The sequence below is a fragment of the Lepidochelys kempii genome, chromosome 2, assembly GCF_965140285.1.
Source record: "Lepidochelys kempii isolate rLepKem1 chromosome 2, rLepKem1.hap1, whole genome shotgun sequence".
NCBI classification, from domain to species: Eukaryota; Metazoa; Chordata; order Testudines; family Cheloniidae; genus Lepidochelys; species Lepidochelys kempii.
In genome coordinates this window covers 230024009-230038205 of record NC_136381.1, presented here as the reverse complement: position 1 = coordinate 230038205, position 14197 = coordinate 230024009, and the positions used below count along the sequence as shown (strand labels likewise).

General features: G+C 41.7%; 1 protein-coding gene across 5 annotated transcripts in view; it reads left to right on the top strand.

The window, feature by feature from the left end:
* Window positions 1–14197, top strand: part of CUBN (cubilin) — a 226786-nt gene that overhangs the window by 115840 nt on the left and 96749 nt on the right. For all 5 annotated transcript variants that reach the window (XR_012157573.2, XR_013635417.1, XM_073334127.2 and 2 more), the window contains 3 exons: window positions 696–870; window positions 4132–4313; window positions 12230–12386. Coding sequence is in view for 3 of the 5 variants with exons in the window: in XM_073334127.2 (XP_073190228.2) it covers window positions 696–870; window positions 4132–4313; window positions 12230–12386 (514 nt within the window). In the remaining 2 variants the exon portion in view is untranslated. The remainder of the gene's footprint in view (window positions 1–695; window positions 871–4131; window positions 4314–12229; window positions 12387–14197) is intronic.

Genomic DNA, 14197 nt, shown 5'->3' with positions numbered 1-14197 from the left:
AGTCCAAACACCCCGAATGAGGACAACTAATCAGCATACGTTTCAGGGAAGAGATACAGGCTGTATCCACAAGAACAAGAAAAGCACATGTTTGTGTCCTCACAAAAACAATGTTCTAATTGCATATAGATATAGTTTGGAGGGGATGGTGTGGGGGGGAAAGAGGGCTTAAGTTCCAGAAGAAGACTCTTACTTAATGCATGGACCATGTGAAAGTTCATCTAAAATCTTGAACTCACTCACAGATGGTGGCTCAAGGTTTTAGTGCCCCTGACAGACATCAGATGAACTTTCAGAGGATGGTACATTGACCGTGCAGGAGAAGAGAACCCAGTTGTGAGGTCAATGTGTGAATAACCCTGTTGGTTTTGGCTATCACTCCTTAATATCCTTTGAACAACTTCTGTTCATATTATAAACACACTGAATATGGGTAGTTCTAAAATGTTATCTTTTTCATGGCTGATCGGTTTGAGCATACTGCAACAGTGAGTGTGTTTTTTAACATTTGAAGTCATGGTCAATAATTTTAGGGCCTTGGGTTTTTGAGTTAATTTTGAATGTTCATAATATAATATTTCCCAAATACTGCACGTAGTAAGGAAAGCCATCTGCACCATTGATTGTGATTTACTCGGTTATGGTGAACTGTCTCTTTAAAAGGCTTTTACCTCCAATTTTTCTTCTATTTCCAGATCTATGGTGGACCTGATTTTCTGTCTCCTAGGTTGGCCCAACTGTGTGTTTCAAGACCAGCACAGAACCCCCTCAGAGTCTCCAGCACTGGCAACGCCATGGCAATCCGATTCAAGACAGATAGAAATAGGAATGGGAGGGGGTTCAATGCCACTTGGCAAGAAACACCAGGAGGTGAGTTTGTGGGGACCATTGCTGATGAAAACTGACAAAGTCCAGTAAGAAGCGGGGATGAGTGAACTTGTTTTGCATTCATTTTTAACCATTTCATATATTGCAGGTTTGAAAGTTTGACTTGAACCAAAACGTTACTGGATTTGCATTTCATTTAGGAGAAACTATGAAAAGTGGATAGGGGAAGAAAGACAAATTCTAATGGGAAAATAAATGCAGTAAATAAGCTGTATGTAGTATAAGCACTTGCTGCAGCGTGGTCTTGTGTGGGATTCTTCTATCCATAACTAATCTGAAAGGCTCCCGTATAGCTAGACAAAAATGGTTTTTTTTGTTTTTTTTTTAAATTCAGTGGCTCTTTTGGTTTTAAATTACAAAGTGAAGAAAGATCTGAGAACTCAAACTAGTTTTGAGAACCTTGTGAACTCCAAAAATATTTGGAGTGATTAGTAAAACCTTAACTCTGTAGGGTTCACCCATCCCTCATGCAATTATTTGTTCAAAGCCTCACCGGTAATCAGTGAAACAAGAGGCTTTCAAATGACAGCAGGCAAATGCCACAGGGGACACTGAAATACACGACAGTGCTTTTCCAAACAGTACAGAAAATCTTTTTTAAAGGCCCTACGTTCAGAATGTTGAAAAGCATGTTGGAGGATTATTTACAAGCATATATTTAGATGCTGGTTGCCAGCACCAATTTTCCAAAAAATTGTTGGACCCTCTGATTTACCAGAAAGTATTTGGGAACACTGAATTGCAGCTGAATTGCAGGAAATGAAAAAAAAAAAAACAGTTTCAAAATGACTTTGTTGTTAAACTTAAATCCTATATTTTGCAAAAGTCACTGGCAGCTCTGCTTGTCCCTCTCCATTTGTTTTTCCTCTGTGTATTGCCCTTTAGGCTGCAACATACAAATGAAGGAAACTGGAAAGGGACTAGAGCCCTAAAAAAAGAATCCAAACCATAAAAAAAAAATCTCTCCGTTTTGTGTATTTCCTTTCACAAAGTACATGATTTCTGTATATGGCTTTGCTGCAACTGACACTTACTTTCAGAAAGGAGGTTCTTGAAGATACTGGCAATCCAATAAGTCATGGGGTTATTGTGCACCTAAGTAGTCGACTATTCAGTAATAAACTGATGACGGTTGGCCTGCTATGCCAACCTCTGCATCCCATTGTATGGGCTCCAGAGCCCCCTTCCCCTCACACTGTCATGACAAGCTTAGCTACATTCTGTACCCTTTGAAATGAAAAATGCCTGGCTAATGTGCTCGGCCTCGGTAATAAAAGTGAAGACCAAAGTTTTCAAACTTGGATGCCTAAAATTAGGTACCTAAATCCAGAGATGCTTCCCCAATAGTGTGAAGTCCATGTGGGTGCACAGGGCTTCTGAAAGCCAGCTCGCTTGCAGTATTTAGATGCTGAAATGGGTATTTAAGTACCCAACTTTAGACACCCAAGTTTTAGGTTTCAGTTCATATATCTCCCATGTGTCCATCATAGAATGGGCCCCGTAGTTGTTGTTCAGATATATCTGCATTATTCTGTGAAATATAAAATTTCCCTTCCCTAGCCTCCTTCATAGATTCACATTGTTAGACTTGGCATACCTCTGGTTCTGTGTGGTGTCCCGCTCTGGGTGAATTATTGGAAGAGGAAGAAATCAAAATGCATTCATGGAGCACCCACATAACTGCAAGGGGACTACTGCCTCAAGGATGTGCATGGCACCCTCCAGTTCTTTTCTGCGGGCTGGGACCCAGGAGCTGAGCTGACTTGATTCTATTAGATTATTTTCCTTCTCAGATTTAAAGAACCATTTTTACAAATGTATTAGTTCTTCGGTCATGTGTAAATATAATTTATGCAAACAAACTTCAGCAGATGGATCACCTGTCAAATAGTCACTGCAAGTACTCTGTATTCACAATTCAAGCTCTGTGACTGCCCACAAAGTTATTTAGGATTGTTTCTGTTACTAGATTGGATAACGAGACTGGAATGAACTACAGTACTGCTGCCTCCACCCAAAACAAATTTCCTTAAATTAATCTTGGCTTGGGAGATAAGGGTCTGAAATTTGCTTTCCATGAACGCTGACACGAAGAAAACTGCATCTAAGTCTGCTCATGAGGGCACAAACACCATCAAAATGAAAGCTTATTTAGACGTCAAAATGTTTGGGCGAAATTTGGGTCTATGCAGAGAGTCAATGCAAGGCCTGTGTCCCACTTTCATCCTGTCTAAGGCCATGTCTGCAGTACAGCTGTTGCAGCTGTGCCGCCATAGTGTAGACCAGTGATTCTTAAACTTTCTTTCGTGGACCACTCGAAAATTGCTGAGGGTCTCGACAGACCACTTAATGATCTTTCCTAATGTTGTTTGTACCATTAGCTAACTAGTGAAAGCACTTTAGATAAAAGCGCTATATGAAAAAATTAACTTTTTTGTTCTACAAATAAAAGCATCAGAGGGGTAGCCGTGTTAGTCTGGATCTGTAAAAGTGGCAAAGAGTCCCATGGCACCTTATAGACTAACAGATGTAGTGGAGCACACGCTTTCGTGGGTGAATACCCACTTCGTCAGATGCACGTAGCACAGAACTCATATTTTAATATCAGTAGTCTTACCTTTCTAAATAGATGGATGTGCCCTCTCTCCCCCACCACAGCAGCCTCCAAGCTGGGGCTGGGAAGGAGGGCCATCTCTCCCAAGCAGCCGCAGCCCTGGAGCTGGGGAAAGTCACCTCTTTCTCTGGCCGCTGCACATCCAAAATTCCCCCCAACCCCTCTTCTCACCTCCCCCTCCCACCTACCCCCTATTCTCCCCAAGGCCACCACTTCGCCTTACATGTCCCAAATGTCGGGACTGTCCCTATAAAATCCTATCTATGGAGGAGAGATGAGAATCAAGGTTGTTCTTATGTTTTCAGAAATGCTTTTCTCACCCCCTACTTAAATTACTCCTAATCTTTGATCCAAATCCAACCACTGGATTTCCCTCATAGGTACAGGTGTTGTATAGTTGTCCATTATGAAAGTTTTACACTTTCTACTTTGACCAGACCAGTGCCAGATGGCTGAGACAGGATACTGGGCCAGATGAAGTATTGGTCAGATGCAATTTAGTGATTTCTGAATCCTTAACAGAAAAATAAGAAACTCAAGGAATTTAACTGTTAAGGTGAAAAGTCAGCTAAATTCCTGCTAAGGATAAATGAGGTTTTTTTGATAAATGTTGATTACTCCCTTTCCAGGTTGTGGAGGAGTTTTCCAAGCTTCCAGTGGTGAAATCCATTCTCCAAACTACCCTCAACCTTACAATGACAACACTGATTGTGCTTGGGTTATCCAAGTTGACCACGGCCACCGTGTTTTACTGAACTTCACAGATTTTGACATTGGACTTCGCCAATCATGTGACTACAACAATGTCGCTGTAAGTAACCATGGATGTTTCAAACGTTTCCTTAACAAGTCTTGGGGAAACATTTGCAAAAGAGGAAATTTACTATACAATCTAGGCTGCAGTTGGTTTCAGGATATTTGCCATGCAATTATGTTCTGCATTTATTCATTTAAGAGCTAACCCTCAAATTTAAAACTATATTAAATCTGTGACCCAGCTCTCTTTGCTCCACCAGTAATGGCATTCTCCCATAAGCTACCAATTACACATGGAACATGCTTCCCTGGCATCCCAGAGCACCTTTAGAGAGACATGGTGCACCTGTATTATGGTGCTGCATCCTCCCCCAGCATCCTTAGGGGCTGTGTGTGCCCGACAAGTGCATGGAGTGAGCATTCCCTGCACAGACAGGAATGTGACTATGATTTGCCCTTTCATGGGGTAGGCTATGACATAAGCTCATTGCATACTCGGAGACACGTTGGTCACCCATATAATGGCATGACCAGATAGAATTTGTTACAGAGTTGTAGAGAGATATCTCCATGGGCAAAAATAATTCTGGCTTGATTATTATTTTTATGTGCCATGTCATGGGATTCACTTACCACTAGTGGACACCTCCTCCTGGCAACTCTAGGGATTAGCTCTGGCCAGCCATTGTACCCTCCTCCAGCAGCATCTCTCCTGTTGTCCTCTCACACCCTCTGCAACTCAGGATATTCCCTCTTCGTGACTTGGCCCTCCAGCCAGGTCACTATACACATTTCCCTCTTCCAGGGTATCAAAGTCCCATTGTACAAAATGGCAGTCTTCCCTTCACTGCTCTGACCGTACCACTCCTCCAGCGGCTGGGAGGGGAATCCAAGCCTGCTCTCTACTCCAGGTTCCAGTCCAGGGACCCTATCTCTAGCAACAGTGGCCTGCTCACTCCCAGACCATGTTGCTCTTCCCCTGGACTACTTCCAAGTTGGCAGTTCTACCTCTTGGCTCCCCACATCTCTCTGAGTTTTCCAGCCTAAGCTCTCTCTTCACAGGAAGTGACTGCAGACTACTCCTCTACAGCCCCCTTCTGTTGCCAGCTCCCTGGCTTTATATTTGCCTTGCCTGTTCCTTCTCAGCTGGGAGCTGTCAACAATTAGGTCTCAGTCCTCCCTGGCTTTCCTCCCAGTGCAACCTATAGGTTAATTGGGCCTAATTTACCTTCTCATGGTACACCCCATCACAGTCCACCACATTAAAGTGATTCTTGGCTGGCTGTTTAACTGCTTAATTAGAGAGCCTGCCCTCTTAAAGCTTCACATTGCTACTGGTTTTTGAGCTCTTTTAATCTCCCAGAAATTCAGGCTGCAGCTCAATCAGTGTGTGAAAATGAAGAGCACTGCAAGTCTGGCACTATAAGCCTCATGAGAATAGAGACATGGAATCCTGACCTGTGATGTCAGATTCCACTTCACTCAGTAGAAAGGAATGTGTGATCTGTGTGACTCTGTACAGTACAGATAAAACATAGTGGACCACCTAAACCAAAATTCAGTGTCTCTCTCCGAGATAAACCTTCATTCACAGTGAATTCAAGCAGGCAGGAACAGAGGGTCTTTTGAAAACAGGGCATCACTATTAACAGAATTATTTGCTAAGACTTTTTGTGCCAAACCAGTTAAAAGAAAAGTCTGATTTTTGTTGAACTGAATCATAGATTTCTTTTTAACAAAGCATCTTTGTCCAATGGATGTTCACTTTTCACAGCTCTATGGCATAGGCTAAGACAAGGCAATATGAAACATGGTTATAGTTTTCAGTTAAGACATTCAATGTAACTGTGATATTCTTGGTGGGGAAAATGTATTAGAGAAATATCTGGCGTTTTTGTGACATTGCAAAGGTGTGGAAGGTAAGATAACACGGCAGCCCATGGGACATCTGAAATGGTGATGTTGCCAGAAAAATACAAAACCAAAACGTGTGGATTAAACAAAATAATTCAAAATTTAGGACCAAATTGTGCAAATTATATAAGCCCACATTTAGATTTACACATATGAGTAATTCCACTGATGTCAGCAGCAACTTGTGCGTAAATGTCTGCTGGATCAGGGCCTTAAGGCTCAGAGTTGCCCTTAGATATGCAAGCATGACTCCCATCGCCTCTCTGGGTCTAAGGGAAAAACTGGGTCTTTAATTATTTATGTGGACATAATCAAGAGTCCAGTTCAGCAGCTCTTATTTATGTGAGTGGTTGCACTGACTTCAGTAGGACGCCTCACATGAATAAGAGTAGTTGGAGCTTGCCCTGCAGAGGAAACTATTTTATTTTATTGCCATAAAAGCATCCACCATTTTGTTTTTGTATTTTTGCTGTCCATACAAATATGCCTTCTGTACAGTAATGTGAAAAATCCACCTTTCTTTGTTCAGGAAGAGATATTTAAATCCTGAAGTATTAGTGAACTGTAGCTTCCAGTTGTGAGTTAAACCAAAAGTTATTTTAGAATGGGGGGCGGGGGGATGTTATTTTGAAACCAAAAGAAAAATCAGAGTTTTGACTGAGACAAGTTTGGGGATGGCTTTTCAGTGCTAATTTGGTGTCCGGCAAGACAAGGAATGAAGGGATCAGATTTCTTTTCTTGTCTGCCATGCCAGTAAGCTGGGAGTCATTTGCCTTTAACAACTGGAAGTGATTAGCACGCATTTCCTCCCATGGAGTTACATGCATTGTATGGTAATGGAAGCCAAAGGGGAGGGAGTAGAAGCTGTTTGTGAGATCTCTAAGTGGATATGTGACCGTGAATTTCATTTAGTAATTACATTTCAAAGCAACATAGATGGAAAATATAGGCAGCTAAGGAAACTGGTGGGTTGGGTTTTTTGTTTTTTTCATGTCCTTTCCATAGGAAAGAATGCTCTAATGAGTAATATACCGATTTCCACCCTTTTTTAGAACTTATCTTTATGGGTTTAATTTGCTTTATGTATTCCTGTGGGGACTCTCCTCCACCCTTTACCGTACTAACATCTTTCCTTCATCCCCACCCATCTAGACCCACCGGAAGTCCCTGCCACATGATCTGAGACAGCATGTGTAACTGAAACACCATTTGTAACACATCACAGGGAATCTTTTCATGCAAGGTTTTCAATTGCACAATTGCTTTGTGAGGGAGGAGGGATGCCTTGTTGTTAAGGACTCACTGTGACTCAGGAGAGCCGCATGCCATTTTCTGGTCCCCCACAAACTTCACGTGTGTACTTTGCCCAGTTGCTTGCCTTGCTTGTGCTTCAATTCCCCATCTGCAAAATGAGGATAATAATATTTCCTTTCTCCACCCTTTCCTCCTTCTTGTTTAACTTAGACAGTAAGATCCTGGGGCAGGAGACTGTATTTTACTATGTATATGTACAGCTCCTAGCACAATGGGGCCCCTACCTTGGTTAAGGGCTTTTAGGTGCTACTGTAATGCAAATAATGAATAATCAATTCAGATCTCTTCACATTGCACCCATGCTTATATCTGGGGACTCTGTTTTGCAATTAACTCAGTTATTTGTTTTTTTGAAAGGAAAACAGAAATAAAACAACAAAGGATGCGATAATTCCTGCATATTACAACCTCTTGTTTAACAGGCATGAAATGTGAAGCTACAGTGTGATCGTAAGCCAAAAACTGTTGCAAGTATCTGAAGAGAATAGTAAGGCATAGCTCAGAAAACTATGCTTGAAGTGAGAGGAACTTTAAAGGATGGGGAGAAATAGTCTCTTCTCTGCAGAGGCTTGTATTAAATAAGTTAGATTTTCCCCCTGTGCCAGTATAAAAATCAGTAAACAGTAATAAGGAAATGTCATCTTCAGAGACATGCAATGGTGATGTATTTTCAAACAATTCCAGGTGGTGGAAAAGTGGACTTTCAGAGGGAAAGTAGCCAGAAGTGAGATTTTAAAAATGTGGCTACAAAGACTGAAGGCGCTCTCTCTCTCTCTCATGTGTTTTTACAAGTGTCATGGCCACTCTAATTGCAACAAGAAGGCAATGAATCATTTAGTCATGCTTATTATGTATAGAGGAAAAGAGAAGCACAGCACTACTCTGTGCAACGTGAAAGGAGATTTGGATTTGATTAAAATAATGATGAATAATCTTCCTTTACTACTGCAGCTAGCAAGATGCATTAGGGATCTCCATTCTCGTATATTTAACGGTTAACTTTCAAAAGTGATGGTGGAACTCAAGCATTGCATGACATAGTGTCTTAAAACTGTGGTTTACGTTCCATTCCATCCTCAGTATCAAACTGTGCCTTACAAAACAGTTAGAGGTAATAAATAATAGTGTTGTCAGAAAATACGGATTTGCTGCTGCTGCTGAATCTTTAGTTCCTGTAACTTCTGTGACAAGATGGCCAATGTTAGTCTGGTGGGTCCTGCGCTTTTCTTTGGTGGGGAGCTAAGATGCCACCCCTTGCCCCTGCTCTTGGGTGCCAAGGGCCCCGCTACCCGCCCAGAAAGGTGGTAGAAGAGGGAAGCTGGGGTGGGGTCCCAGCCCCTCTCAACCCCTGCGGGTTTCTTGCCCTCATCCCCCTTAGGTGGGGTTACCCTCGGCCCTTAGATGCTGGGGCAGGGTCTCCCTTACTTTAGTACTCAGGTCTTCCAAATCTCTCAACACAGCCCCAGTCCTCTCTCCTTCCCCCTCCTTCTCTGTCTGCCTGAAGCAGGGGGCTTTATTAGGTTCCTAACAGGGCCTTGATTGACTGCAGGTGCTCCAATTAACCTGTAGCCACCTTCCCTAGTCTACAGGGAACCACACCTCAATTAGCCTTGAGTTTATATATTTTCCCTCTAGCACTCTCCCACTGCTCCCTGGCCCTTCTGTATCACACTTCATAGAAATAGATATCTCAGTATTATTTATGTTGGGTTAATACTTGGATCAGAATTTTAACAAGGTGTGAGGAACAGAATTCATTGCTAGGTTTCTGAAGAAGGAGACATTACTATCTTCAAGAAAGCCCTCTGCAAGCAGCAAATATAATTGATTTAGGAAACACATATACGACTCTCTACTCCTCTCATGACATTATCAGCAGAGTCCTCTTTATTCTAATGAGCCACTGGTACAAAATATTAGTCTCTTACTTTACTTATCTATAAAAATCTCCCCTCGTGGGACAGCTTAATTGCAGCAGCCTAGTAATAGTCTACATTTTAGGGGCCAGATACTTAGCTATTATAAATCAGCATAACCCCAGTGAAGCCAAAAACTGTGCTGATTTAAGCTAACTGAAGTTTTGGCCCTCTCTCTCCAGTCTGGGAATGTAATAGCTGGCCTCAACTCTAGTCATCGATAAAATCTAATTGCTACTGTCTAGAGATGGGAGGTGACTTAATTGCTCCAGGTCACTTGGTTAGTCATTGTTTCTATTAACATTCTACAGTTTTTAACTCCGTATAGCTTGATTTAAGTAGAGAAATGTACAGAACACAGGTGCGGAGAAAGAATCATTCAACATTCCATATTGTATATTAAGGGTTGGACTCTGTCTGGAAGCCAGAAAATAAGAAAAGGTTTAATGGAAGGTTATCATGGCCCTCTTTACCAGCTACTTATCTGTCTAGACATGATAGTACATTTAATACTCTCTCCCAGGGCCCCGCAGAGCCGGCCAATGTGATGAGCCAGGAGGCAAATGTTTTATTCATGAAAACAGTTTCAGCTAAGTAGTGTGTGTGGATGGATTAAACAGGGAGCTTGTCCTCTGTTGCTCATCTCGGCATGTTGCCCTTTTGAAAATACTGGTTTTCGTTATTTTTTTTTAGGAAGGTACCTTCTGTCACTGGAGGCTGGAAAATTAAATTGTGTGCTATAGTATCAGGAGAAAGGTTTTATTTTTCAATTGTAGCACAGTGTTGCTATGCATTTCTAAAGAACCACATAGATTGCATAGCATATATATGAAAGGGGGAAATCTCTTTTAACCATGTGTTGTCATTTGATTCTTTCTACATACTTACTTATCTGGCCTTTATCATCATAACAACTGAACATCTCACAATCATTCATGGATTTTATCCTAACAACACCCTGTGAGCTAGAGAAGTATTTTCTCCATTTTACAGATGGGGAGCTGAGGCGCAGGCTATATTAAATGACTTGACCAAGGTCAGATAGAAAGTTTGTGATTGAGTGAGGAATTGAACCCAACTCCCCTGGGTCCCAGGCCAGTATCCTACCCATTAGATCATCCTTCCTCCTCAAGTCATGAGACTATGCTGATAAATTCAAATATCAGCACCAGCCCCACTATACACACAGGGTTCTAAATGATTTAGCCAATGCCAGCAGCCACAGTGGGACTGCCTCTCCTAATCATGCTTGCTTGATCTCTAAGAGCTGTTGTGGGTGGGACACACAGTGACAGTAACCAATTTTTTCCTGTGTGGTTTCTCTTTTTTATTTTTTTGTTTTAAATACTGATTCAGTGTCAACTAGAAACCAATTAGTCTAGAGTTAAAGTTAAGCCTCTGTTCTCTCTTGCCTCCTGATTTAGCAGACCACAAACTGGAAGAAAAAAAAAATCTCTCTCCAACTTGCATTAAAAAAAGAAGAAAAGCAACTTGTGGTGAAATTAAAAGTGATGTCTTGCAAAACCATCTTTCTTCCTGCTTGCTTGCTTCCTTTTTATTGAATGATGATTTATGCTGTGTTGCATGCATGAGCACCAAGGGCAGAGTTACACTTTTGCAAATTGTTTTGAAATAGTCCACCTAGTCGATTCAGCTAAATCTGTTGTATATTAAATATGTGTTATTGCAACTCCCGCACAATTGGTGCTGAGGTCTTGAACATTCCCTGTCCCTCTCTTCTCTCCCCTTCTCTAAGTACATTTCCAAACTGGAGTGTCTAAGCTAGGCACCAAAATCCACAATAAAGCATGAAAATATGGATTTAGTTGCCTAACTTTAGGGACCTAAGTTTGAAAATTCTGGCTGAGGTTTCTTATCCTTATGTACATGCTCATAGCTCTCACTGATGCTAGTGGAAGATATGTACATTTAAGACCAAATCCTGAGGTCCTTATTGAGGCAAAACTTAGGTTTTGATTGAATAAAAATTACTCAGGATTTCAGCCATAAGGAGGAAAGAATAACGGAGGGGGGAGGGTATTAAACATATATACAGTAAAATATGGGTCATTTGCCACTGTTTTGTGGACCCAGGGTTCTGCCGAAGTCTGGAATGGTTGCATTACTTAGAAGTGAGTTCACCAGTGGGTTTGCAACACTCCTGGGTTGCTTCCATAACAATATGAGTTTTGTACAGAGATTGAAATATATGGAACACATGATAGATAGTGTGATATGATATGGAAGTTTTATCAACGCTCCTTGGGGAAGGCCACCAGACTTGTAAGTGTGATATATTTTGCAGATAATTCATATGGTACAGAAAAATAACTATTTTATAAAAATGTTAGACAACATTTTAGAGACTATTGGGACTATTTCTTGTATTCTGCTGCCTGGAAAGCCAGGTGCCTTAGCTCTGATGAGTACAGTTTTGCTTTGGGGATAATAGGTTTGGAGAGTTATGCCATAAGGCTGGTGAATTTCTTCAGTTGCATAACAAATCTTGAATGCTAGAACTCAGTGATTTTTAGGACAGGTATTGCAAATTCCCACTTTTTGCAGCTTAATGTTTTTCCTGACTGAGCCTATTAAGAGGTAAATGTACTAGAGGATTCTCTTCATGAGCACAGAGCTTACTGTACTGTAGCTGATAGACAGAAGGATTTTAAAACTAAGATCAATTTTCCTGTTCTGGACCAAAACTATATGTGTATAAATGAACATTTGCCAAAAAGGCTAATGCAGTGTACACTGGGTGGGAAATGGACACATGTATTGATCTGAAGTTCTAATTATTCCTTCCACACGCTGCTGCTTTATACAGGTGTTTGATGGCCCAGACAGTGAAGCCCCACTTCTTGAAAAACTGTGTGGTGCCCAGCATCCCAGGCCCATCACATCCACCCAGAATGTTATGTTCATCCAGTTACGTTCCAACAGCAGCAACCAGCACAGGGGTTTCAGCGCTCACTTTACAGAAGGCAAGTTCCTCAGTGACATAAACACCCTTTCTGCTGATCACAAATTACTCTCTTACTAGATGTAATCTCTTAGGACAACTTTTATCCAGTGTCGATGTCTCTACATATGCCATGTGGCTTTAAGAGGGCATTGACTAGATACTTTTCATTTGAGAATGGTTCAAACCAAAATATTTTGACTTAGGGTGAGATCCGCACACCTGCTCTGCCACCTTTACACCAGGTACAAGGGCCAGAGCAGCAAAAAGGGACCCTAAAAGTCCTGGTTGTGGGATGGGGGATTCCCCTTGCATAGGCATTGGAGAGACATCTGCAAGTTTGGTTTCCAAAGACCCCATTGCAAGCTCTGGTGTAGAGGGTGTGTCAAGGGTAGGGCTGCAGCTCATAGGGCAGTGCAAGGAGCCTGTCATAATTTAGACAGGCCCCCAGGGCTGTATGAATTATACAGAGGGGGGCCTCTCCAGCCTCCAGAACAACACAGGCAAAGGTGATTTAGAGTCCCCTGAGCTGCAAGTTCTCTGCTATACCTCTTAGAGTAGCACAGAATCTCATCCTGTATTTGTTCAGCATATTGATAACATTTCTCTATTTTATCATTAAGGAAAAACTTTATAAACTTTTGCAATCTATACTTCTTTCTTAGCAATTAGAGATGGAAAAGACCTATTAAGTCATTCAGTGCATCCTTCTCCCAGAGGAAACTGTTCCGTGCAGTGCAGAGAAAAAATAATACTGTTAAAAATAAGATGCTTCATCTAAAATTATTTAGAAAAGATTTATTATACAGTTCATTCTAATGATAACGTACAGCTTGTAACTGATGTTACTTTTTTTTGCAGAATATAACAATTTATTAGCACATTAAATTGTTCATCACTTGATAACCACACCAGGTCTTCAATATCATCCAAATTTTGTCCCATATTCCCAGGTCTCTGTGCTGTTAAGCAATATTACTGAGAAAGTATTGGGCAAATAACATTGCATTTCCCACTCTTTTGTGAACATGTGATAAAATGCCATATTGTGATGCATACACTTTTTGTTTTTACAAGGACAGAACTTTTTTGGTAGTAGGATGCGGACTAGACATACAAACACAAATATGTCCACTGACTGATAATTCAGTAATCTTCCAAGGAATATTTGAGATTAGGACTTGTAACACTTCAGGTGGAAAACCTGGCTGCACTGCAGTCAATGGGAATTTTGCTATTGCCTTCAATGGGAGGTTTTCCACCCTTAGAACAAATAGTGCTCCTGTACTAGACAGAGTGCTGAAAGCGAGCCAAACGCAGCAGTATTTCTCAGTGCTCCTAGGAACTCCCCTGAAAATGTACATTCTGGCATGGTGCTGCTCATAGACATCACCATAGGGAGTGAGGGATGGAACTTATCAGGCCCAATCCTGGCTCTGTTCCAAACCCACAGATCGGTGATTCTTCAGGCTCTCAGTAGCAAGGTCTGGAAAGGCATTTTAGGGCAGGGCGCAGCATAAAGAACTCAGTCCATATGTTTATGCACATGCACAAGATTCAATCCTACAGCACAGGCCCAGTTGATCCAGCCACACAAGAGGATCCAGACGAGAGGAGCCTGCCAGTGCAAGAAGATCCGGCACGGAGCTATTAGAGTAGTTCCTATACCATGCTTCCTTCCAGCTGCCAACCTAGGCATATGAACAGGGAAATGGGGGTCTGACTGGGGCTTCCCCTAAACCCTGACAATCCATGGCTCCCAGAATGGCCCTTAGGGGCTGTTAGATAAGAGCAGCCCCCTAGTTGCTCTGACTAGCATTAGAGTGGCCCCAT